The sequence below is a fragment of the Haemorhous mexicanus genome, chromosome 5, assembly GCF_027477595.1.
Source record: "Haemorhous mexicanus isolate bHaeMex1 chromosome 5, bHaeMex1.pri, whole genome shotgun sequence".
NCBI lineage: Eukaryota > Metazoa > Chordata > Aves > Passeriformes > Fringillidae > Haemorhous > Haemorhous mexicanus.
The window spans coordinates 36246248-36272557 of NC_082345.1; the positions used below are offsets into that span (position 1 = coordinate 36246248).

General features: G+C 38.3%; 2 protein-coding genes across 4 annotated transcripts in view; one reads left to right on the forward strand and one right to left on the reverse strand.

The window, feature by feature from the left end:
* The window catches only part of METTL25 (methyltransferase like 25), a 45671-nt gene extending 33421 nt beyond the window's left edge, over positions 1-12250 (reverse strand). For all 3 annotated transcript variants that reach the window (XM_059846847.1, XM_059846848.1, XM_059846846.1), the window contains exons 1-3: positions 11988-12250; positions 7956-8120; positions 3310-3410 (exon numbers count right to left, since the gene is read on the reverse strand). In XM_059846847.1, coding sequence (XP_059702830.1) covers positions 3310-3410; positions 7956-8120; positions 11988-12240 — 519 coding nt within the window. In that variant the 5' untranslated portion in view covers positions 12241-12250. The remainder of the gene's footprint in view (positions 1-3309; positions 3411-7955; positions 8121-11987) is intronic.
* A 40-nt stretch (positions 12251-12290) lies between these two features.
* CCDC59 (coiled-coil domain containing 59) lies at positions 12291-17692 on the forward strand. The gene is made up of 4 exons (XM_059846849.1): positions 12291-12450; positions 13687-13909; positions 14693-14792; positions 17457-17692. Exons 1-4 carry the CDS (start codon positions 12315-12317, stop codon positions 17616-17618), a joined length of 621 nt encoding a protein of 206 aa, XP_059702832.1. The 5' UTR covers positions 12291-12314; the 3' UTR covers positions 17619-17692.
* The last annotated feature ends 8618 nt before the right edge of the window (positions 17693-26310 follow it).

The window sequence follows — 26310 nt, forward strand, 5'->3', positions numbered from 1 at the left end:
TATCTGTCAAGCATGAACCTTTAAAATGAAATTTCCATGATATAATAAACTCCAAAGGTCTTGTCCACAGTGAGTTGGGTCCTATGTTTAAACACAGTTTCTGGCACAATCAAGCATTCCAACATTTCCCAGCACCAAATAACAAATGTAATGGATGCTGAATGGAGAATTATATCATCCTTACATTATACACTCCAAGTCTGGCTGCACATGCTGCAATTTCCAAGGAAAACTGTGACCAATACATTAAATAAAACAAATGTGCACTTAAGCAAAGAGGAGTCAACACTGGCTTCTTTTCAGAGTTTAATCAAGAACTTCTTTAAAAAAAAAAGTTACACTTATATGACAGGAACAGTGCTTAAAAAGGGTCAGCAAACTACTGGAAAAAAAAAAGCCCTTTAGTTATTTTGCTTTAATGTTTAAATTAAAATCATAAACCTAGAAATTATTATAGTGGTAATAACATTTTTGCTTTTATTCTTATTTTGCTATTTACTATTGTACATTATAAAATACCAACAGAAAGCAATATCCTCTACCACCCATTATACAACGTGGGTATGGAGGTGAAATGGAGGGCATTTTTCAAGCTGTCAGTGATCTGTAATATCTGAAAGAAACACCCTGAGGACATGTGCTGTTGTAAAACGTGTTGTTTTTCATGGCTCTAGATTTTTTAATTAAATGCTACATATATTTTGTTTTGCAAAAAGGACAGAAAAAAATCATTAAGGTAAAACTCATAAAAATTTATAATTGCAACTTTTTTTTTTAAGTTGAAAGAAAACAAAAACAAAAGAAAACAAAAACAAAAGGAGTTGCTTTTTAAAGACTAAGAAGGAGAGAAGGAGGCTTTTCTTTTTTATTTTTCAAAGTAACAAGAAATCTCTTCTCATACATTAGAGATTTGTAAATTTGCACAAATAAATATCGTTATAGTGCATGACTAAAATGGAAAAAAGTTATTATAGAGCAGTCAGCATCTCATATTTAGTAAGACATTGCAATAATATTTTTCATTTAATGCTATATTTTTTTAAAAAGTAAACAGAAAATAATCCCATGTATAGAGATACTCCAAGCTACCTGATAAAAGTCTTAATCCCTGGATGAAATTGATGCATAATGACAGATACTTAGTAAGAATTGGTTTGTGATTTTATTAGTAACCATTGACATCAAAACTTTGGTTAAGATGGCTTTACTTTTTCACTTTCTGAACAGGGTTTTTGCTTTCCTTTCATTCCTGAATCTCACAGGAACTATTTAAATCTCAATGAAAATGCTATATGAAACACCACTTTCCAGCAAAGGCAGAGACCACTTACTATTGCACTGTAAGCAAACTATACCCTCCTACAGCTTTTTCAGTACATGAAAGGCCCTGACAACTAATATTTGCCTGGAACAAAAGGTAAACAAGGCAAAACAACATGCTCGTGAGAGAATACAAGACATTCACAAGCGTGCTGCTGGTGTATTTCTGTTCCCCCCAGAGCACACCCACTTTGGGGCTGTGGAGGGCACCCACTCTTGTCACTGTGGCTGCCTCTTCAAGGGCTGCAGGAGAGCCCGCCTTCCATCGCTGTAAGCGAGCGCAGGTGCTCACAAACTGATTGTGTCTCACCCAAAAATGTTTGGCCTTAATTAAAGCTCTCTATTTACTTGACAATCCCAGTTTTAAGAACGCTGCCTAAAACTTTGTCTTTGTCAGCTGTTCCTCGCAAAACAGATGGTCAGGACTGATCTCTGTTTCCAAGGATGCCACAAAGGCCTGACCCAAATCTAGCAAAAGTACAGCATCATTTACTTATCTAAATTAAATTCAGTCTGAGCCAAATAACCTCCTAACCAAAGTTCAGCTTCAGCAATTCAGAAATGAATCCAAGTTTTGGGGCTTTCCCTGTAGTGGGAGCAACAGCAACTTGGGATGCTGCAGGTACATTAATTTTAAACTATACTCATACATATTTACTTACAAAAAAGAATATCCAGAGAAAATACCCTCACCATAAAATCTGGGCAGGTACCTTATTAACCTCTGCTTTTAAACAAATATAGTTTGTTCTCCACAAAGATTTGTGGGAATGAATATTAGTCTGGAGGAAATAAGTCTCCATTTACAGTTACAGCCCCTTGCATGGAAAGCAAGTGCAGATGTAGAAAAGAATCAAATGTCTGTTGAGCACCCCACATCACCTCAAGTTTAAAGCAAGGATGAAGCCACATTGGCCAGTTACCAGCATTACAGAGATTAAAATGAATAAACAAACTCAGCTCACCTGAAAAATTTAGCCTTACCACAACACAGGCCTAAGGTATGGAATCTAACATAAGGTTTACCACTGAAAAAGCTTACAAAAATGCATATGTATGTAAACTGAGGAAATGGTATTGGTGCACTTTGTCTAACAAAATGTGAAACATACTACTAAAAAATGCCAAGTATTTCTGGGGTGCTTGTGTTTTGTCAACAGATCCACAAATAAACCTCTAGAAGGTTTTACTGAAACAGTTATCTAGTGCACTGTGCAATCATAATTACATGTATATAAAAAAAGGTTTAAGTTACAATCAAATTTGAGAAAGGAATCCTGCTGTTCTTCACCACCCAAAGACAAACCTAGTATCTGATGTATGAAACAGCCAACTCATGCAGTAATTGCTTGGTGATAATGGTGTTGGGTGTCCAGGCCTCATACATGCTCTACCAAACGTATTTCATACACACTCTTACCTAAATGTCTGCTTAATTTGGTCTCTCTTCAAACTAAAACATCATAACTAGATTTCCAATTTACAGATTTCAATCCATGTTAAATAAAGGTGAACAGTATTAAACAATAGGAGATTATTTAAATCTTGCATCAGAATAAGAGGAGCTTTCAAAACTTCTGGAGATATTCTGGCTGGGTCTCTGTGTGACACACTTGTGTGCATGATAGAAGGCAGCTCCTCCTACTGACACATGTGCAACACTGCCAGCAATATAATACTGACAAACAAGGCAGCACTGGTCCAAAAAGCAGAACAGTTTTTAGCTGCTCAACACAAACAGGATGATCTTAACTTTCTTAAAATTACTCATGAGTGATTATGAGTCACTGAAAGGCAGCTCCTTTGGAACAATACATTTGTAAACAAAATTGTCCTTCAGTTTGGTCCCAACAGCTCTTCTTTAGCTCCAGTTATGTACAGGGAAAGTAAGAACAGCAGTGACAGAATATCAAAGTGATGTATTTGCACACAACAAGGAGAATAACTCAGAAGGTACCTAGTAACACAAAGTAAGAAATGCTTTCTTACCTGCTTTATTCCACAATAATTTGCTATGCTGTCTACCAGCTCTGACATCACCTGCACTTCATGTGATTTCTTATTATTCATAAACTCATCTGGTTTGATACCTGTATCAGATTAGGAAAATAAGTACACATTAACCTAACCTGTAATAATAAGGATTTGTGACCAATCAGGAAAAAAGCAAGCTAATATATACTTCACTGTTTATATATTTTCAGGGTAGTAATTTTTAATTAAAACCTCACTAAATTATTACAAGAGTAAACTTCTGAACCACGGATGAATTAGCAACATTCAACATCCCGTAATACTCAGTTTTTTAAGATGTAGCATATTTAATACCTGACCAGGTATTAGACAATGGCTACAACTATAAAACTGTACTATTTCTTCCTTTTCGTTGTCTCATTTATCACATTTACCTTTCCATAAATGAAATATAAGGGCAGGGACAATAAATAATCACATTGTACAGCTTGTTAATGCTGCAGATTTGCTGACAGCGTCAAGAGGGAGATACCTCTACTAAAAGCTATGAGCAATCCTGGGAAAATTCAGATGAAGATGAACTTTCCTTTTCTTTATTTACCCTATGGATTGGTTATAGAACTGTTACACCTTTATGGCAGAAAATCACTCATTTCAGTGTTGCTGGAGAATGTGTTAATGAGATGGAGTCAACCTCCATCATGGGTTAACTGCTTGTGGAGAACACCAAGCACTCACTTGCCAACCTCTGTGCCACCCTGCCAAAGCAGGAGCTCAGGAGTCACTCCCCTGGGAAAAAAACCACATGTTTCTCTTAGGGGACCAATGCTGCAGTACACTTGGATCTAGTTAAATTGATGGTAAGTCTGAGTGATGGTAGAAGAAACTGGATCATTACTGATGAGCATGCTCCTAGAACACAGGACTTTTCTACATGACTAGGCAGATTAATATACTTTCCCATTTTCTGCTTCACACACAGTATGTATTCATCTGCTCAGAAACTGATCATTAGGCAAAGACCATGTTCATTTCTTGATCAGATCATGCTGGGAGCAGAGCCAAGTGTGTTACTTCTTTAAAAGAGAGTGGGGAATTGAACTGACCTCATAAGAAACCCAGCGTTTTCTCGATTTTTCCTGAACCCCAAGGGATCTGCCTATTTCTTAAACATCTGGGTTTTTATAATAAACTGTTATGACAATACTTAAAATCTAATATAGACTCTATGAACTGACAAAAGGAAAAATAGTCTAAAAGACTTAAACAATACAAATAGCAGAAACAAGTGTTTGTCATCTCATTGAAGAATTTCCTTAACTTTAAAATTGTTAAGATCAATACAGCATCCTAAAAAGCTCTTAATTTGTAAGCATATCAGGTTAAAGAAAAACAGACAGGAAAAAAAATTAAAAATAAAAAAGGTCTCTCTTTTTGTTTATGTTTGAACATTTTTGTGTCTGGATAGGCTCATCAGAAAAAGAAGCAGAATTGGAACAAGAAGACACAGACATTTAACTCTTTGACACAAATAAAAGTTGTTTTTTCTCCAAAGCAGCACTGTCACTTTGGACGATGACCACATACTGCACCTTTACTCTTTTCTCTGTTATGAACTCAAAAGACTGAATAGGGTAATGCTAGCTGAAGTACTATGTCAGAGAGTACTTAATCCAAATTAAGCATTTCAAACATGGTAGAAATCCAGAACAATTACCTAACTTACAAAAGCTGATGTTCCAGACAGAAAAGGCATAATTTGTTTATATCTATATATATAATTTATTTATAACCTTAGCTACGAAAGCTTCTTAAGCACTTTTTGACTTCTTTGCCCACTTTCTGCAAGATAGCTCTTTATATTTCAGCTGAGGGAAAATGATACCTTTTGGAGAAAATTATAGTTTTTAAAATAAATTTTATTTTTCCTGCTTTTTATGCAAAATTCTGATAGGTTTTTACATTATTCTGAAAAAAAAAGCAGATATTACAAACTAATGCAAACAAATGTATCTGGGGACTGTTCTATATTGCCTGGACAAGTGAAAATTTGAATTTAAAAAAAATACTAGTTTGACTCAAACTGTGTAAATTCTTTCTGCTATCACAAAAGTATTTTCTTGAAACAAATAATTACACATGTACATTTCCTTATTATGTGTACAACTGATGCAGGCAGAACAAATACTAATTTATAAAAACATCAGAAATTTAGAGAACCATCACCCTTTGTGATGAAAGATAGTGTGGTTTCAAATACTTTACAGAAACAGCTTGGATATGATAGAGTAACAGAAAGCTTTATGCTACCAGTTTTAGTTGGTAATGAAATGCTGCTCATTTCCCTTGGGAATCCCTAGCATGAGAACCTGTATTCCATTTGAAGAACTGCTTTAACTCTGTAGTGCTGTTTACAGCCACATCTTTAGTTGTGAAGCTGAGCAAATTGAGGAGAGACCGTTTTTATATATGGCTAACACAGATGTTTTTAAGATCTCCTGTGAAAGGGTGCAGGGGTTTTATACCCCAGAGACACGTGGAAATTCAGATACACCAGATAAAGATGTATAAATCCATAGTCCACACCACACCATCTATACAGAAGCTTACTAGGGTGATTTAACTCCATGATCCAGAGTGAACTACTGGACTAAACATATACTCAAAAAAACCCTTCTGAGGAGAGTGATATTCCAGCACATGGAATTTAAGGATGGATTCATTAGTATTCACTGCATGGCATTATTATTACTTTGGCCATGAACACACTGCAAAGGTGGAGCACTCTCAATGCATCCCTCACTTCTGGGTGGTTACGAAGCAAAGGGAACACCCTCCAGACTCAGAACTCCACTCTGAGTAGCTGTGTTCACAACATGCTTAAAATGTTCATGCTTCCCAGTTATTCCCAGGAAGGATACCAATATATCTACTTTAAGATTGCAAAGGAGCTAGAGAACTATGTATGTATGCAAACTGTGGGAATAGGCTCAAAAGTCTGTTTGTCTTAGAAGAAAAAAAACACATTAAAAACATCTGAAACATAAATGGAATTATCCTGATGCATATTTTTCAGAATACAAACAACACCATCATAAAGTTGCCAATTTTCTCAGACTTACATTTCTTTCAACTTTCAAGCTTTAGGATGCGAGGGAACAAACATATCTTCTGAAATATAGAAAATAGCTCAAAATATCTAAAAGACCTCAAAGATCTCAACTTTCATTTGGCAACTTGCACACTATGAATCCCTTAATTGGTATTTTGCCTCTGCCAAAAGATTACCAGGAACTTCAGTTAAGTTAACTGATATTTACTGCCAATTCAGCACAAAGGTTCTGAATTATAATTCTGTTGTACACATTTGGAACACATTTTATTTTTCTCAAGAAGTACAACTGAGAAGTACTGCAAAAATACAAATCCAGACCCCAGTTACCCAACCAAGCATCACTCCTGCAACACAGAAATCAAAATATTCAGCAATTGACTTATTCCTGATGCTCCATTCTGCATGACAAGAAGATGAAAGAATCCTCAAAGTTTTGGCTAAGAAAGTTAATCCAGGTATGAACTCAAGTACAAGAAGGCAGAACTAGAGAATTACAGAAATTTAAGAGGAAGATGGGGAATGAGATATAGTAAAAATGAAAATAGCTAAAAAGCTAGTGGGAAAGAAAAGCAGCACACAGTTGTCAAGGAAGAAAAAAGGTTTTCTGATGAACTAAGGACATAAGGAAAGAAGCCAGAAAGTAAGAGGAGTGCACTACAAATCATTAGGAGTACCTCAGCAATGGCATTCTACTACTTCTAAAACAACCTGAGGAGCCAACCATGAAAAATGGCAAAATTGGAAAGAGATCACTGTAGAAAATGGGAGAGATGCACAACATCTGTATAATGGTGCTATCACTTAGGATAAGAAATGTCAGGAGTTTTAATGCATCCCAGAGATAAAAGGCTCTAGAAGTCAAAGGCAGAGAGCTACTCAGCCTGTCTCTTAAAAACTAATGAGAAATTTCAAAATATAGGGAGGCTGAGGACTCCATGAATAGCACATTTGCAGTGAAATGACAGCACTCCAAGTAAGGATAAATGTCAGTTTATTATCGGATTCAAAAATTATAATCAGGGTAAGATTCCAGTGCCCAACTTGGTGCCAATTTAAGAGTGTTTTAATTAAATTTCTTTAACTACAGAAAATGAAATTACTTTAATTTTATCACATATAATTTGTATTAGTCCCAAAAATACAGAATTAATTTTTTTTTCTAAGACATCATATATTTGCCATATTTTATGGTGATGCTTCCAAGAAAAGCAACTATGAGTAGCAACTATGATTCTTGCCACTTGGGGACAAGACAAAAAAAGAGCATTAACAAAGTATCTCCTACAGCCAGGTGCCCACTTCTCTGTTCCATCCCCTTCAAAACTGAATCCCATGATGGGTCTATAGACACCAAATGCTCAAATTTTAGCAAGAGAATCCATTTCATAAACAAAGGCAATAAAGAAACTATCCAAGAACAAATAAAAATGGAAGTGAGGATCATATAGGAAAAAATCCTCAAACAACAAACTACCCTCCAAAACCAAAACTCTTTTTATAGTCCTTTAGTGAATAAGTAAACATTAAAATACAAATGTAAATATACCTGTTGCTCCTTCACTGTCTCCTTTCAGTGCTTCAAGCACATCTTCTAATGGGGTGCACACTCCAAGGTTGGACAAAGAATAATACTTAGCAGCCAGGGCAAACAAATGTACATCGACAAGCTTCTCAGAGTTCTCACAAAATGCACTGGAAAAGATGTCATCATCTGCACATAAAAGAAAAGGAAAAGATTTTTGTAAGCAGTGCTTAACAGCTCTCTAATACTGCTGACAGAGAACTACAGGTAATTAATACTTAGTATCACACACAACTGGCCATTTATTTTGCTTCCCTAAGTGGGAAAACTCATTATTTTTCGTCAACTGCATTCCCCCTCCAGAACCAAGGTCAAATTTTGCCCTTAGTTGAACGAGTGTAAATGTGACAAAATCTGTTGTTTCAGCAGACCTACTTCAGTATAATTGACAAGCTAATTCAGTCAACATTATCACTTCTCTTCTGCTTACAGACTTGCTCATTAAACATGTCCTAGTCAGCCCAACCCACCCATATATGCTGCTAGATTTTTTTTTTAAAGGAATGCAGCTGCTTAGTATATGAAATTCACAATCACTCAATTCACGAACTTTCAAAGCTGCTTTGTAACTGATGAATACTGGGAGAATTAAATTCATTTTTTATTTCCAACCAGGTGTGGGGCAAAGTTGTTTTCCAATAGTTTCAAAAATGTACATCTATTTTTAAGTGAAACCTATTAGTGTGAATAATGTATTAATTCTGAGATTATTTTGAATTGTCTAATTCCTCTCTATTTTACCTAAAACTATTTGTGAATTCTACGTAGCTTTGCTAATAATTTTTATATATTTGTAATTATTTTCAATATATAAAAGGTAACCAGTCCAGCAATCAGACCATTACAAAAATTGGGAAAAAGTCTCCTGGTTTGTCTTTTGTGTCATAGGTAGATTTTGAGGAAGTATATACCTAGCAGAGTGGTTTTCCTGAATCTGGCATGACAATGGATAGAGCTGTTTTAATTCACAAAATCAAATGCTCTTAATTTCCTTGCATGACCACAATGAAAGGTCATGCATATATTACAGCCTACTAAAAACAGTCCCAAACCATGTTAATTTTCACAATATGACACTACAAAGTCACAAGCACAGCAAACAAATTTTGTATCTAAGAAAGCATAAATATTGCCTAAGTTATGACCAGAATTAACATGGTTTCATTGTCTGCACAGCACTTCTTACTCCTCTCAGCTACAAAATCTAAAAAGAAAGCCACTTTCTCCATAAACAACTTCCTTGTCTGAACAAATTTTAGTTAGTGTAGTCTTCATGAAGGGTGAGATTGTAACAGGATATTAGAGAGGAGAATACAGACTGAAGCTTTCAGAAAGAAGGGGCAACTTTGCTTTACAACATCTCTTCTGCAAGATTTATTACAGAAAGATAAGAAAATAGATGTGCTTTCACTTTTTCAGCAGCTGACATAAAATATAATCACTGTTCTTACAAATCTCACTTAACTGAAATCCAATGCAGTGATGCCCATGTTCTATAACACTCCTTAATTTGGTTATCTGGTGGGAGAACATGACAGAACCAGCAGACTCTCAGATCACCCCTAATAACACTCCCACCTAACTTAAATTGTTGTCCCAGCCTGACAACCAAAAAACAGGAACCAACTGCACTAAGGCATCTGAAGCCTAACTTCAAGCTACAGAATGGCAGTTGGTGAACTTTGCATTATTTATGAATATTGAAAATGTTAGGTTTTTGGACACATTTCTGCTCTGGATGCTCACAAGAGAAAAACGAGCATGTCTTTAAACCAGACAGTCTATACATTTGCAAACAAATCTTGAGAGGAAAGAAATACATGCCCCAAAGTTGGAAGTAATTTACAGTAAAATATGAAAATACTTAAACACAGATTTGTCTGTGCCTGTGTCCAATTTACAGCAATGACATGATAAACAAAATGCAATATGGCAAGTGCCAGCTTTTTGATGTATTCAAACCAGTTTCTGAACCTAAAAAGGGATCTTACATTTGTCTGCAGGGTACAAGTGAAAACAAGGGTTCCATCCTTCACATGGTCATTATAAGGAAACGACTTTAAACAAGGAAGAGTTATTTCTTTTTATGTTGGGTTCCAAGATCTCTAAAGGTTGGTTTCTGATCCCTAATGTTATTGAGTTGCACTAATGCACTCAAATGAGCTATGATACTACATTTCTTTCTCTCCCTCCTAATTTTAATCCAGGCTAGCAGTGCATTAATTTGCAAATGTAAGTAGATGCTTGCAGATATCTTCACTGAAAAACCTCATATTTTACTCTGAAGTATTTTCATCATAGGACTGGATGGACTGATACTATGCAGTCCAATGAGTAAGGCATGAACCAACAAATCAGCAAACATATGCCCACTCTACTACAGTGCATTCTGTTAAACAGCATACTAGAATTTTAAAGTCAGAAAAAAGGGGCAATTCTTAATTTTTTATTTTAATTAGCAGAAACAATTCCAGCAGAAACCAAAGAAGAAATGTCATATTTTAGTCACAGCATGAAAGCTTCATACTCTTCAAAAGACATGCTTAATTTTAGACATAAATTGTCTTTTTGTTAGAGTAATTTCTACATCAGATTCTGTAACACGTATGTTGAATGCAGATTAATAAATTATTATCCGATTTTGAATTCTACAAAACAATACTCTGCCTTTCTGATTCTCATGCTACTCTACAGGCTACCACCATGTTTGAATCATTCCACAGACTTTCCCATAGAAACAGGTGAGATCAGAGTAATTTTCCTTTACTATTTTCTTTATGATGATCGCAACTGGTAATTAGTTTTGCTCCAGCCTGTATTTACATTCAATTTTATGTCCTGTTGCTCCGAATCAGTTCTGACTCTGACATTGCCTGTCAAGAACATTAAGCCTGTCCTTGCTGCTTCCCAACACTTTTGCTGGCTGACCAGATCACTGTCTTGTTTCCATCTGGCTCTTGAAGGTAATTCATAATCCAGTGTCTTTTCCATACATAAATAAACTCTGTGGGATTTTTCCCAAACAACTCAACCCTTTAAAAATGAGTCTTACAGTTAATATTTTGAGAGGTCCTCAGATCCAACAGAGAAATGTCGCTAGTGATGTAGCAATTCACAGTTCTTCAATCTTTTTCTGAGTCCAGATCATTATCTGAGCTTGTCTCCTATGCCAAAAAGCACATGCTACTTTCTGTGGAGCCTTCTCTTACACTCCACACACTTTCCTGCTTGGAGTGCTATTTACCGTAGGATTTCAGAGCTAACGCAACGTGACAGATATCTACACTCCATATGCTTTGGCACGGCACTGGCTTTTCTCAGCTAAGTGCTTTGTCAGAGATTTCACCTCGGATTTGAAAATGATCTCTCTGCTTGGGCTCAGTCCCCCCAGATACCACAGCTTTCAGATGCTTCATCTTCATTTCCGTGCCCTGCCTGAAGGAGCATTACTGGTACGTTTCCCTCCTACTTGGACTGCAGCACATTCAGCAACACAGCAGCCTAGCTGGCTTCCTCTTCAGTTACGTGAAAATTACTCAAAATATGAAGTGCTTCTTAAATAGATCTCGTCAGAAATAAAGCAGCTGCTGTCCCGTGCCAGACACTGGCTGTTACAGACACCCAGGAAAGCGGCGTTCAAGCCTTTTCCAGCTCTGCTCCGCATCTCCGGTTCCAACACTCTTTTCACTTTTAACTGTTGCATCCTTCCACTCCTGGAGGTTTCTTGTATGTTTTGTTTGATTTGGGTTTTTTTCATTTTAATTGTGTTCCTCAGGGCTCAGTCACACTGAAGGAATCTCACACTTCGGAGTTTCGTTTCCAAACGAACAGGATGAAACTGACGGCAGGAGACCCCCCCCCCCCGTCACGAGCGGCACTACCGCGACCCCGGCAGTGGAACTCCCCGCCCGGTGGCGCTCCCCTGCAGCGGGGCGGGTCCGACCGCGTTCCCGTTCCCCGGCACGGCCGCGCCCCCCGCGCCCCTGCCCCACTCACCGCACGGAGCCGCCGCGCCGCCCGAGCCCGCCGCCAGGGGTCGCGCCAGCGGCCCGGCCGCGCGCAGCGCCTCGAGCACGGCGTCGGGGCGCGGCGCCACGAGCCGCTGCCAGAGCCCGCGCGTGAAGAACTCCACGGTGTGCGCGCGGCACAGCGGCAGCGCGCGCCGCACGAACCGCGCCGCGCGCCGCAGCGCCCGCACCGCTGCCGCCGGGGGCGGCTGGGCCGGGAGCGCGCGCGACGGCCGCGACATGGCCCCACGCGCGGCCCGTCGGCGCCGCGGCGCGGCTCGGTGACGTCATCCCTGTGCGCGGCGCCGGAAGCGCGATGGCGGCGGCGAGGCGCGATGGGCCCGGGTCGGCGGCGGCGGCGGCCAAGGGGGGCGCGGCTGCCCGCGGACCCGGCCGAAAGCGGCGGTGGCGGCCCGTCCTGCTCCGCAGCGTTGTCGGCAGCGTCCAAGAGGGTGAGTCGGGGCCGCCGGTGGGCCTGAGGGGGCACCGAAGGAGGCCCGATTCCCTGGCCCAGCTGCGAGCAGGCTCGACCCGAACTTCCCCGCTGGGGCCAGTCCTGCCAGGCTCGGCGGGGGCTTTGGGCTGGCGGAGCCCGCAGCCCCGCCTCGCCCCCGGTGTTCGTGGCCCTGGACTCGGAGCTGGGGCGGCCTGTGTGAGCTGCAGCTCCCGGGACTTGGATTGCAGCCCCTGGGCCGCGTGGCGATGGTCTTCGGCTTTAGGACTCGCTTTGAGTTTTCTCCATGGAAAAGCGTACATTTAACAAGAAGCACGCTTGAGGAGAGGTTCAGATTATTGATAGGTAATTATGTAAATGTAAAAATGAGTAGGAAAAAGGGTATGGCCTTCAGCAGCACTTTGCTGAAGTGGCAGCTTTGAAGAAACAGTAAAAGGAGAGGTTGAAACTAATTTGACTTCCCTTTAGAAACTGTTTTGTTGGTGAATATTGCGAAAATCAGTAGATCTTAAGAGTAATGCAATAAAAAAATTAAGCATTAGGAAAAAAGCATCATCAACTTTAAGTTGATAAGTTGTCTTTAATGGTTGAGACTGAAATAGCCAATGTCTAAACTTTCTTTTAAACAGAAATGATTCTATGATGTAGCTGTAGAAAAGCTCTTCCTGGACACGTGTAGAGAGAAAATAGTAGCAATAAATACTATTTAAGTGAAAAGACATAATGGATTATTAATGTAGAGTGATAGGACAATTTAATGACTTTTTTCTGTGTCACAGCTGCTGCACACTTCTGCTGCTGCTGCCAGAGTTATTACCAGTGTCATCTTGAGACTGCTTTTAGGAGCTTAATTTAGAATCTATTTTCATATTGCTTTAGAAGCTGTCAAAAGTAGGAGTGAGGTGAAATGGTAGTACATCTTTTCACTGGACTCAAAAAGGTGGCAAAGGTGCATAGTGGTGAGTGGGCATTAAGTAGCAGTGTTTGCAGTGCTCTCCCAGGGGGGTGGGCAGTCATTTTCAGTAATCTGTGAAAGCTGCAATGCTACAGTAGGGAGCAACCTAATCATAGTGGTTCTTTCCTTGAACTTATGACTGGTCCTTATTGAAATTGCCTCACTTAGTCACTTTTTCAGTTTGGGAAGAAGACAGATGGCAAGGGTCCTGACAGCAGTTGAATGGTTTGGTGCTGTTTTAGTGCAGGTGCTGTAACTGCCTTTTTCCTGTGCTTTCAGGACGAGGATTTGCATTTCGGAGGAAACAAAAGATTGAACGACAGTACAGGAAATTACTGAAAAAGAGAAGACAAGTGCATTCCCAGCAGGATGATCAGTTTACAGATACCTATCCAGAGCACTTGAAACATCTTTACCTTGCAGAGGAAGAAAAGCTTAAGAAGAGGCGCAGGACTCCAGATGATTCGGTGTCATCAGAAGAAAAGCTTAATAAAGCAGCAGAGTAAGTTTTCAAAGCATGTCTTTAAGAAAAGTAGTTCTTTCCATCAGTAAAGGAATATTTTAGATCTTAACAGTTTGCATGGACTTTAGTGAGGTGATTTGCATTTTTACTAAAAATGCTGTTGTGTTATATTGCTTAAATATTTTTTCCTGCTTGTTAGAAAAATAAATGGCAGTGTAACAGTTTTGTACTTGGGATAATGAGGTGTCATTGCACAGTATTGCCACCAGATGGAGGTGAGAAGAAAGGAATTTTTTTGTTTGTTTTTTTTTTCATAAGAGAGTGGTATTTCTAAATGTTTGTTCTCATCTCTCTGCAGTTTTTCCCATGTGTTGGAACTAGAAAGAGAGGATGCAGCTCTAAGCTAGTATGTTCAGGTTTTCTAGGTCTGAGGAGTTTGAATGATGGGCAATACTCTTTTAGGCAGTCTTTAAGCTTGAGGAAACATCATCCATGTGAAGATAGAGCAGATAAGGTGTATGCATTACTAACAGTTGTGTGCACTCTGGTCTTTGGTACATTTGGCATTGAAGGAGTTTAGTTTGTTATGTTTTCTTGCTGACTGCTCGTGCATGGCCTGGCATGGTGTTGATATCATGTAAGAGTAGTGCAAACAATCCATTCAGTGTAGAAGGATGAGTATTCTGAAACGTGTATTTGTAGTTAACTTCACTGACAAAAGCAGTGGAAGAGTGTGCTGTGATTCTGCAGTGGCTGCAGTATCTATGGTTATGTCTGCTTGATGGTACTCAGTGTCTCAAGAATGTGTGCTTTTCCCTCCAGGTCAGTTGGGACTCAAGAGAAGTTTAAAAACAAAACATCCAATCAGAAGGCAAAAGAAGAGTATGAGAAAATAAAGGCTGAGCATGCTAGAAAGAAAGAGGTAAATCTTAAACAAAGTTCTTTCTTGATTTTAAACAGAATTTAGATTAATACCGTTTCCACCTCTCAGTCTTCCATCTGAATTCAGGGAAGACCACAGGGCATGCTGGAACTCACAGTCTTTTTCAACTTGACAGTGGTATTCAGGCACACAGGCGTTCAAAGGATCATTCTCTTTGTTCTTGCTATTTTTATCTTGCACTTGCCCATAGTAGGATTTTATTATGTCAGTTGGTACCTGAAGAAGAGCTTAGAGCTTGATCTGCATACCCCAGTGGATTATATTAGATCTCTTAAATTTTGTAGAAGGGAAAATAATAACAATACCATCATCTTGTGATGAAAAATGAAACACGCATCCTGTTTCTTAGGGCATTATCATAATGCAATCTTCATTTTACTTTTTTATGTACTTTGACCAGCAGTGAAACAATTAAATTTAATAGTATCCACAGTCAAAATTTTTAGTCATTCCCTACATTTGAATTTAATTTGCATTATTTTTTTTGAATTATTACAGGGCATATTGTAGTATCATCATTGTAAATCAGCTCATTTGAATTATTAACTTGAGAGGTCCTTATTTAATTAGTTTTTTTCTCTCCCAGGACACTCTTTGTTGTACTGTAAAATGGCATACAGTGTAACATTGTAGAAGTTGTGTAACTTCCTGGTGACATACTAAATTTCAGTAGCTACTGTATAAATATTGACTATATGGCTGTATAAAAGATACTGTTTCTTCATCTATATTTAGTTTTATGCAAGCTGATCTGTGATTCTTGGTGAGTTCCATGGTTATTCAGCTGATGGCTGCTTTCTTCCATATTAGCTACAGATTGTGTCAAAAGATACTAATGTTATAACCAGCTTATTTAGAGAAGATGGGAACAAGCAAAACCCCAGCAAGATTGCAGGGAGTTCTCTTAGAGCAGCACATAGGAGTTGCCTGAGTGCAGGTGTTGGCATTTTTATTTTTGTTAAAGATAATTAGGCAAAACAGGAGCTAAGTGCCCCAATAACAGTAATCATTTAGGTGGAGTACTTGGAGCATGATGAAAAAATAAAGTATGTACTTCATTGTCATGTGTTTTAGCAAACACTGGATTTGCTGTTATTTATCTTGGGAAGAGAGATAAGCCTAAAGACACAATTTTGGCCTCCTCAAAGGCCCTTTTTTTGCCTAAAAAAAGATCAAGAAAAATATGAATATAAGTAACAATTGTCTGGATTTAGTAAAGATCAGGAAAAATATGAATGTAAGTAACAATTGTCTAAGATGAATGTTCTTGCTTTGAAGTAAGCATTTGGTTGGTAGCTTAACTAGATGTTGCTTACAAGAATATGCTGAACAACAGAAAAATTATTAGTTACAAAGTGAATTACAGGTAAGTTAGATCTGATGCTGCTCTGTTTTTTTTAAAGAGGGAATAAATTGTGTTAGTCATTATGGTAAAATAAGCCAAGGATTCTGAATGGAGAGAGGTTATCTGTGCGTATTTTTACATATGCATGTTTGTTTGATTGGGGTTTTTTTCCCTGAGGCTTTGTAGATTGCTGTTTAGAAATCTTTCCTTGAATTACATCCTGTAAATTTTAAATCAGAGAGCAAATCTTCTAGTTTTTGTACATCACTGAAGCCATCTATGCTGTGGAAAACAAAAATATGATCCAAAAATATGATCCATAGGCAGGCATTCTGCAGAAATGCTTGCCTATGTGATCAGCATGGCCCTGCATTTCAAAAAATAAACTTTATGAGAAGAAATTATCCATATGAACTGAGCCGTCTTTCATTCTGATTTGTGATGTCTTGCATATTTTGGTAGGATGTGATATAAGTGAAGTAAGCTGGTTATCTGGCTTGTGGATGTTTGCCCAAATTACTGAGTAAAATTACAACACTGGAGAAGGGGGTGTGAGATGTTGGATAAAATCTGAATGTTACATTGTGGTGATTATCTATATAGTGTTAATAGTCCATCCATAGATAATTAATGCTCCATTAGTAGTTTGGTTGCATGTGTGCTCCATGGAAGATTTTACAGGTAAACATTTGATTAAGGTTTGTGGTTTCATTCCATCTCTCTTAAAAGTAAAGACAGTCTGTGTTGCTTTAAAGAGAACAGATCACTAGTAGTTTGGTCTGGATTAATTTCCCCTAGATAAAGCTGTCCTAGTGTCACAAACCTGCCCAACACATGGTCCAGATAGGTCCCATGCCCTATCAGCTTGTCCCATGCAGAGGTGTCCAGTATCCTAGCACATCTGGATTGGCAAGATATTCACATAGGAGCTGCTGCATCACCTTTTTCTTTCTTGCACTCAAGAGGAGAAAGTGAGTTTTTTGATAGTTTGTCATTTAAGGAGAGTAGTCAAGGAGCACATTTCACAGAAAGGAAGTAGTATACATTGCAGCAGCAAGCCTTATTGTAGGATGTTCTGCTGAAGAAAGCTTGGTTCTTGAAGCTTGAGGCTGTATAATTTGTTCTAATTGCAGTATGTGCTGAAAGAACATCCTGATTCAGCTTTAGAGAAATGGTGGTTCTATTGGCATTACAATCCCTAATTGCCAGTACCTATACAAAAATGAACTTATAAATAGCTTCACAGTCACAGAGGGTTTGTAATTGTTTCATAATCTTACATATTTATTTAATTTCAGGAAGCAGAAAAAAGAAAACAACAAAGAGAAGAAGCTCAGCGTTTGTACAAGAAAAAGAAAATGGAAGCTTTTAAAATACTGAGTAAGAAGACAAAGAAAGGACAGCCAAATCTAAATTTACAAGTAGAATTTCTTCTTCAGAAAATACAGCAAAATACATAACGCCTGCATATATTTAAGTTAGCTGTGGACATTTTATTATATTATGTTTAATAAATAATGTCTTTTTGCTTCCATATTACTTTTGTTATTGCCTTTATTTATCTTATCAGTCCAGTAATGACATATTCATCCTGAAAATATATATTCTATGCTGAGAGTGAAAGAGATTTGGAACCTTGAAAATAAATGGTCTGTATTTCTATACTTAAATTCTGCTAGCTGTGTGACATCTTGAATTCAAAGTTATTGACTGTAGCACCATCTGACCATGAATCTAATACTTCCTGCAATTGTGACTACTAAAATTGCACTCACTTGAGAGGATTAAAATGATGTATGTGGAGTGTTTGATATCTCAAGAACTGGCAGTTTTAGGAGCGTATTTTGTGTGCTCTTGGATAGGTTGGGCATATGAAAACAAAGTACATACACTATATTTGGATGGGTATTACTCCTCATTCTCCACAAAGAATAAAACCTGCCAAAAGTCTTTTGGATGTAAAGATCTCGGTAATATAATTGCTGTCCCATTCGTAAAGCTGCTTTGTAACTTGTAACATGTGAATTGCTCTACCTTTTGTGTATAGCTTTGTCATGAAATTTGTTATCTTCTGTGTAGCTTTTAATTAATAGTAATTTGGATCGATATCTTCAAGTCTGGATTTATGTCTTTTCCTGAAAAGAGAGGTTATCCCTGCATTTGTATCTTTTTTTTATATCTTGCCATTGATCCAGCTGAGAAAACACATTTGTCAGTTGAGAAACTACAGTTGAGGATCCCACTTTGTGGATATAATTTACACACCCATATCTTCACATACTTACCTGTAAAAACTGGTCTGATTTTCAGACAATATCTTAAGATTAACCCTTTTTATTTTAAAACTGTCTTGTTGTCCAGGTGGTAGTGATTACTGTTTAAAATGTTATTTTAAAACCAATCTTATATTTATAGATATCATTTTGTGGTAATTTCATTTGCTGAGTGTTCAAGTGTATGAGCTGCTGCTCCTCCATCCATACAGTAATCTGCTCCGAAGCCAGTGGAGGTATGCTGATAAATTGCCTTTGCACTAGGAGCAATAAATCATGCCAAAACTTACAAATGTTTTATATTTAACAAATAGTTTCTTTGGGAGTGCAGGAAGGGTACAAAGCAGTTACAACATAGACAGGAACACCTTCAACTTCTGCATCATACTTTGTATTAAAGCAAGTTATCCAATTTTCACTGCATGAGTCGGGGCAGGGTGGCTCTTCCAGCCCATGCCCTCACTTGCTGTATCTCTTCAGAAGAAGCACTCCTAGGAATGGGCTGCACCTTCAGTCAGTCAGGCTTAAGCACATTCTTGATGTTAATCACATAAAGTAAGAGAAACAAAAAGGAAAAATAAAAAGCTACCTCATTGTTCCTCTAATGTCTTATCTTGTTTGGTTTTTTTCCTTATCTGGCAGAGTAGTTTTCTTTTTTTCCTTTTTTTTTTAATTTTTTTTTTATTTTATTTATTAATTTATACAAGAAGAGCCAGAAGAGACTCTGGGGAACTACAGACCTCACAGGTCATGGAGCAGATCACCCTGACTGCCATCACACATCAGGTGCAGGACAAACAGAAGATAAGGCCCAGCCAGCATGGGAGTATGAGAAGCAGGTGCTGTTTGACCAGCCTAATCTCACTCTGTGTTAAGGTGATGTGCTTAGTGGATAAGGGAAAAAGTGTGGATGTTAACTACCTTAACTTCAGCAAGACCTATGACACTCTCAGGAGAGACCTTATCCCTCTCTAAGACTGCCTGGAAGGAGGCTGTAGCCAGATGGAGGTCAGCCTCTTCTCCTGGGTAACTAGTGACAGCACAAGAGGAAATTGTGTCTCAACTTGCACCAGGCAGGTTTAGACTGGATATTAGGAAACATTTCTACACTGAAAAATTTTTCACTAAAGTTTTAAATTCCAACTAAATTCTGAATATTGTTCATACCTTCAGCATTCACAGCTGAAGAAAGCCTAAGGATTTTGATTAGAAGATGGACCTACATTTAATTCTCTGTATAAAATCCAAATGAATAGTGTTTTCCAAATTCCTTGATTCTGAAAGGTACAGGTATTCTACAAAAGTAAAATATAGTCATAACTTTGACACTAAGACAATTTAAAAATATTTTTAACTTTCTGAAGATTTTTGGGTAAGCTCTTTTAAGATAGGTAATTAACTGCCTTGGATTGGCTCTTTTAAAATAGGTAATTAACAAACCAAAAACATTGGTATGGTGAAGTTTGGATATTTACTATTAAAGGAAAAGCTTATAACTGAAAACCAAAAAAAGTGAAAAAAAAACAGATCAGAAGTGAGTTTAACCTGAAACTGTAATGTGTAGTCTCTTTCCATTTCCCTAGAATGTCATTTGGCAAATGTGAAATCAAGCTATCTCAGACCTTTAGCAGCTGTAAAAAATCCTCAACATTATAAAACAAAAAAACCCAGTTCTCTCCCCCCACCAAAAAGCAGGAATATCTTGAAGCATCTTTGTCTGTCAGTTTGTATTAGGTATCTCTCAAAACAGTGCAGTCTCCTAGAAAATTATGCATTTGATATAGGAATGATTCTTTGACCTGTGGTATAAGAAATGTAAGAACAGAAGGTTAGTGTATGACTTTGCAGTTTGAATCATTATCTAATATATTTGGGCTATTATTCCTACTCCACCAAAATCTAATTTGTACTGAACACTGCAGATTTTCTTATCTGTTAACAGCTGCAGATTAATTACAGGCTGAAAAGCTTTTCATTATCCTTTAATTTTATTGTCTTTGAGTTCTATGGTAGTATTAGTAAATTGTAAACAGACCTTTGCAGAGAGTAGCAGAGCTTTTGTATGGGAAAGGGGTTTATTCTGGAGTGGTTTTGGTACTTGAAGTAAGGAAAATATCATTAAAGTGGTGGGGGATCACAAAAGTGTATTTTTTATTTCTCAGTCTGGAATGAAGGAAGGGATCTTCTTCCTGGCTTGGCATAAAGGCATCTCCCTAAACTGTGTTTTCTTCTTTGATATATTAAATGTGCACTTCCTCGTAAGTTTATCTTTTTAATGTATAGTACACACCACAGTTGAGTTGGAAGCCTGACAGAAAAGAAAGGAATGGAAAGAAAAGACAATTGGAGAACTGGTAACAACCATGTGTTTCTTAGTGTAAACAATATTCAGTTTATATGAACCACAGTTTTACAAAAGCAGTGCATATAACTCAAATACTCTATGTAATTTAACAGAGAAGTTGACATCTACAGAACTCATTTTGTTATAAGCTCTTTAGGATATATATCCAGGATAGTTCTTCCAGTTTGAGGCAGGGGTGCCACTGCAAGTCAATAAATAATCTCATATGGAAAGGAAAAAAGGTAGAAAATACTTTTCTGTAGTTTACGTATGGAAAAGAAGTACTACGAAGTAAAGGGTTGTTTATAATCACAAGCCAGTGTTGTAATCTGCTCCTCATTTATTTTAAAAATTAAAACTAATTTCAGTTTAAAACAATCCCACTTTGAAATTTAAGTTTTTTGTCTGGTGATAGCTGGATTTGAGTGCTTCCCAATTACCGTTCCTGTAGCAATGGCAAACACATGATGGAAGCAACATTAAAACATTTTTCAAGATCTCACATTTGTGGTTATCTAGCTGCAGAAGGTAATATCAAATACCTGTCTACATTTCAACTGATCCACTCTACAGAAAAGATGGAAAGAAATCATTCACACCACCAATGTTGCTGCTGGTACTGTGTGTGTACGGGCCCTTTTTAGGGTCTCTTTTTGCTCTTGGTTAAGAAAAGCCCACTGGGTGGAGGCATGGAGCTAAATTTCATCAGGAGACAGCAATTTGTAGATTAAAAAATGTAAAAAAAGGAAGGGGCATTAAGACCAAAACCCAGTAGCTCTGTTTAATGAAGTCTTTAAGACTTGCTAGTTTTTGTAGTTGTGCACATCTTCCTTAAAACCTCCTGATTATAATTTAAAATTATGTCTGCACTATAGAATCAATGGAAAACTTTCTTGAATTGCTCAGGTGTATGTATCCCTTACTTTTAATTTTTTGCTGTTCTCTTAAAATTTTGGCCATATCCTGCCAGTTACACAAACAAAATTGTAACAGTTGTATATGTATTTATCCTTCCTGAACAACTTAGAAGGAACCCTGAAGTCTTGCAGTATAGAATCTGCTTCTGTAAATTTTGGACTCTTCTGAGAGCCAATTGCCAGTTTATCAACATTTTTGTCTTAACAGGGGCATGAAAGCTGAGCAAGGCTAACTGTTCTACAAGCCATTGTGCATTGCACAACACTTTGTTTTCTACTACATTATACTCTTATCCAATGCTAAGTGAGAGTCTTGGCCACAATCTCCCATTTCTCACTTGCTGTCCCAGTAGTAGCATCAGCAAAAAACCCTCTTTACAGCAGAACCTAATCACAATTCCACAGCTTCCCTGTGCTCAGCTTTGTCCTGCAGGTGCTGACAGCTGTGGCTGATTATTGTGGTGGCCCCAGTGTCACAGGCAGCTCAAATACTTTTAGCCATGTGAGCCCCTGCTTTAGGGGGCCAATCCAAAATGCCACAGGGGATGTGCCTGCATTCCCCTGCAGTGATTCTGCTGGAGGAGCTGCTTCAGCAGGGTCAGTGACCTTGCAGACAGAACTGGGAGTAAAGGGCTATTGTAAATTCAATAGCCCTTGGAATTCTCTCCCAACAAGGGGAGAGAACGATGAAGAGGACTCCATAAAGAATGCTATACTATACTAAAGAATACAGAAAAGATACTTACTGAATACTAAAAAGATAATAATGAAAACTTGTGACTCTTTCCAGAGTCCTGACACAGCTTGGCCCTAATTGGCCAATGAGTGAAAACAGCTCACACCGGAGTCCAATCAAGAAATCACCTTGGGCAAACAATCTCCAAACACATTCGACATGAGCACAACACAGGAGAAACAAATGAGATAAGAATTGTTTTTCTTTTCTCTGAGGCCTCTCTCTGCCTTTCAGCTTCCAGGAGAAAAATCCCTGGGCGAAGGACTCATGTTCAGAGAATGTGAGTGCCACAAAGGGCCAAAAGCTGATTATTGACATCCATTACATATGTACACAGGGATTGTTCACGGAGCACTGTGAGGTGCTGACATTAGATAATCTCTGCCTAATCTGTTTTTATGGGCCTTGGACACAGTTTCAGCCCAGGACCTCTATCTGTCAGCTGTAATGGTGGTGACATTGGTCATTGATTGTTCTTCTGTTGATGTCTCTCAAAGCAACTTTGTATAAAGTCTTTTCTGCAGAACTGTGTGGGAAGAAAAAACAAAATGAAATGAGATCTAGTTAGAGTTTTGACAAATATCCACATAGTCAGTTCTAGTTAGTGGAGGTACAAGTACCACAAGGTCACGCTTTGTAATTTTGTCTATAGATGCCTATTCTGTGCTCCTTGTTCCTGGGAAATGCTTGTAGAGAGTCTCCAGGGGAATTGCAATTACTGAGTGGAGTCTTGGCAAATATTGACCCATCTGTGAGACAAGTCAGTGCCCCAGGGTCAACCCATGTGATGCTGTGCTGCTGAAATGCTGCTATACTCCCTTTAGGGCTGGTTCACTTGGGCATCTTCAGCCAGGCATGAAGACAGCCTGAAGTCAGGATAGATGCACCCTTTAGGTAAAATAGAAAAAAAATATTATTTAACATAAAAGAGATAGCTAGGAATGAGCTGTTAGTCTAAACAACAGTGTGCCCACCACCTCTGGTGTGAAAAACCTTGGCAGACATCTGGAATCATTCAGAAGGAGGAAGGGTTGGACACCACCATATATCCCACCACTTCAGTGTGCTGTCTGCCACCAGCAGCATCAACACTGACAGCACTGCCAGTTTGACCCAATGCTTCACAACCCATTCCAAACTAAACAGACCATCCCAACTAACCTCCCTGTTTTCCTGTCTGGCCTTTTCATATTTTCATCCTGGTATTTTCTCTCTTATATCTTTGAGCTATTATTGATACTGTATCTATAATACTACCCCTCGATGAGACTTTTGTGTCTTCTGTCACTTTACAGACCTTCCCACAGCACTTTAGTCTGAGCCCAGGTTACTCTACTGTGTCACATGAGACCTGAGTCTTTGATGACCAGTCCGCTGGGGAGAGTGAGGGCAGCCTTCAGGTGGGGTTACACAATGAAGGTTTCAGCCTATGCACGGTCCCAAGCATAGATGGGCAGGAGCTCCTTCCTCTGGAGAATTGAATTCCAGCATTACTGGTTCTGCTGCTTTTCACAACACAGTGCAAAGTACAAAAACACTTGATCGTGGAAGCAGTGTTTTCATCCAGGTCAGGATGCCCTCAAATTCAGGAGTGGATCATGTGGCGTGGTGCCACGTCCTTCTAACCCAGGTCCAGGACTCCCATTTGTTCTTGCCCCAGGGGAACATTTGCCTGTTCCTCTGGCCTGCCTAGGTCTGAATCCAAGTCCTGCCTTTGCCTTTGAGCATGGCAATTGGTATCTCCAGTTTTGTGCCTAGGTTGCTAATAAATATGTCAGACAAGACAGGACAGACCCTTGTAATATTCCACTTTTCACTGTCTCCAACCAGCAACCCATGACCCTCTGAGTGCAGTCATCCAGTAAGTTCTTAGCCTTCTTTTAACCTGTTAAATAATTTTTTTTAATGGTAAATACATAATTTGTGTATTTACCATTTTCCTTTTTCCCCAAGTAGCAAGTAGAAGTATTTATTGAAAATTCAGGCCATTTATGATTTTATAATCAGTTTTTGCCAAAACAGAATTGATAGGATTCCTTCTGTCCTAAACAGACATTAAATTACTCCTTTTTTCCTTACTGTCAGCTATAGAGTTCCCCTGTTATCCTTTAATTTCCTCTATTGATTTTCTACAATTTCTTATTGATATTCATTTCGCTATCCTTCTTTGTTTCTGCTCTGTTGAACATAAAAAGGATTTTTTATTAATCTCTGCAACCCTATGATGTATATATGTAATAAAAATGAAAATGTAGAAGTACTAATTTATGTGCATAAATTCAGCTCATTTAGTATTATTCAAAAAATGAGCATCATAAAGAGGCAGAGATACTCCATATAAAAATAGCAATAGCTGTTATATTTGTAATGCCTAATAGTCCTGAAGTACAAGAATATTTTCACAAGTATTTGATCCTGTTTTCTAAAATAATCTATATCATCTTGTATGTATAGCTTCTAAGGGGAATAAAAGAAGCCTTTCCACTGAAGATCTTAAACCCAATGTTATCAGCTGCACCAAGATTATTATAAAAGTCTTATATAATTAGTTTGAAAATAACTTCATTCAGATCTGTAATATTTGGTCTTATCCTTCACCCTGACAGATGATGAGTTATCTTGCAGAATTATAAATTTTTGTAGCTCAGTTCCAGTGACCAATATCTTGATTATATTTCTATTATAGTTGTTATTTACAAATTACATACTGGGGAATAATTCTTAAAAAAACAACTGACCCTGGCATACACTTCAATTCAAGCATCTCTTTATTCTAGCAAATAATACAATATTATTACAATATAAGGTTGTAAAATAGCTAGACAGCTTCTTTATGACTTTGGATACTTTTATCTTGTAGATTTATGAGGAACTAAGCCAATCCAAAAATTTACAAGAGAAAGTACCCTTGTGCATTTATGCAGATTTTATCCTGACTGTTATTCTCCTGAGACTAAATGTGTAATATATACAAGTTGTGGCAACTTACAAATTTGATTTTTCTTGTGAGTTTTATGGGTAAATGGATGTTTTCCAAGTGAAATAATCACCGAGAGCTTGTTTGCATAATATGATTGACAAACACCTCAGTACAATTACTCACATACTGTGAAAAAATTCCTGGGGAAAAGCGTAACTGAAGGGATTACTTTGTTTGCTGGAGCTCTAGCAGTATTCTAACAACAACAGTGTATGTTCAACAGGGAACGCTTTATGTAATGATAAGTGTTTGTTAAAATGTTAGGTTTTGTTCCAGATGGCTTTTGGAAACACAGACCTGACAGACCATTGAATTTGAATTCTACAGATTGAGATTTCTTTGATGCCTGCTCAGGAGAACTGTGCTGGGTGATAATCGTGGTTGGAATCTGTAGGCTAGAGCCATACCTGAGGCAGTAAAGCAGCAATTCATGCAGAGCTGGAGTGATGCAGGGGGAGAAGGGCACACCCAGCCAGCCAATGTAGCGTCTGTCACGTGGAGCTTCAAGGGTCAGGTCAGTCAGAACAGGGGACAGGTAGCTGACATCTCAGCTCCTTTCTGTGAATCACTCCCTGCTAAACATCTGCTAATATTAAGGTGTGAATATAACAGGAATGATGCTGGCTTGGCACCACTCTCTCCTGCGTGGTGCAGAGAATCCTTTTCTCTTTGAGCAGCATCCAGCAGAGCCAGTGCAGGAGTGGGCATCAGGAGTGAGTGGGGCAGATAAGTCACTCTGCTCTTTTATGTAATTTGTTCATCACCATTTATCCAGTGCTTTATAGAAATATGTCACCATGATATTTTCTGAAATATCCCTTCGCCAGGATTTCTTCTCCTGAAGGTGGGAAGGTGGGAAGCCTCAGCTTCTCCCTGTTTTGCTGCTTTGGAATGTGATTTGG

Excerpts from the sequence above, each read along its gene's own strand:
- CCDC59 (XM_059846849.1), top strand. The coding sequence starts at position 12,315 with ATGGCGGCGGCGAGGCGCGATGGGCCCGGGTCGGCGGCGGCGGCGGCC. Across the intron at positions 12,451-13,686 it reads TGTCGGCAGCGTCCAAGAGG|GACGAGGATTTGCATTTCGG; the intron begins GTGAGTCGGGGC and ends CTGTGCTTTCAG. Across the intron at positions 14,793-17,456 it reads AGCATGCTAGAAAGAAAGAG|GAAGCAGAAAAAAGAAAACA; the intron begins GTAAATCTTAAA and ends ATTTAATTTCAG.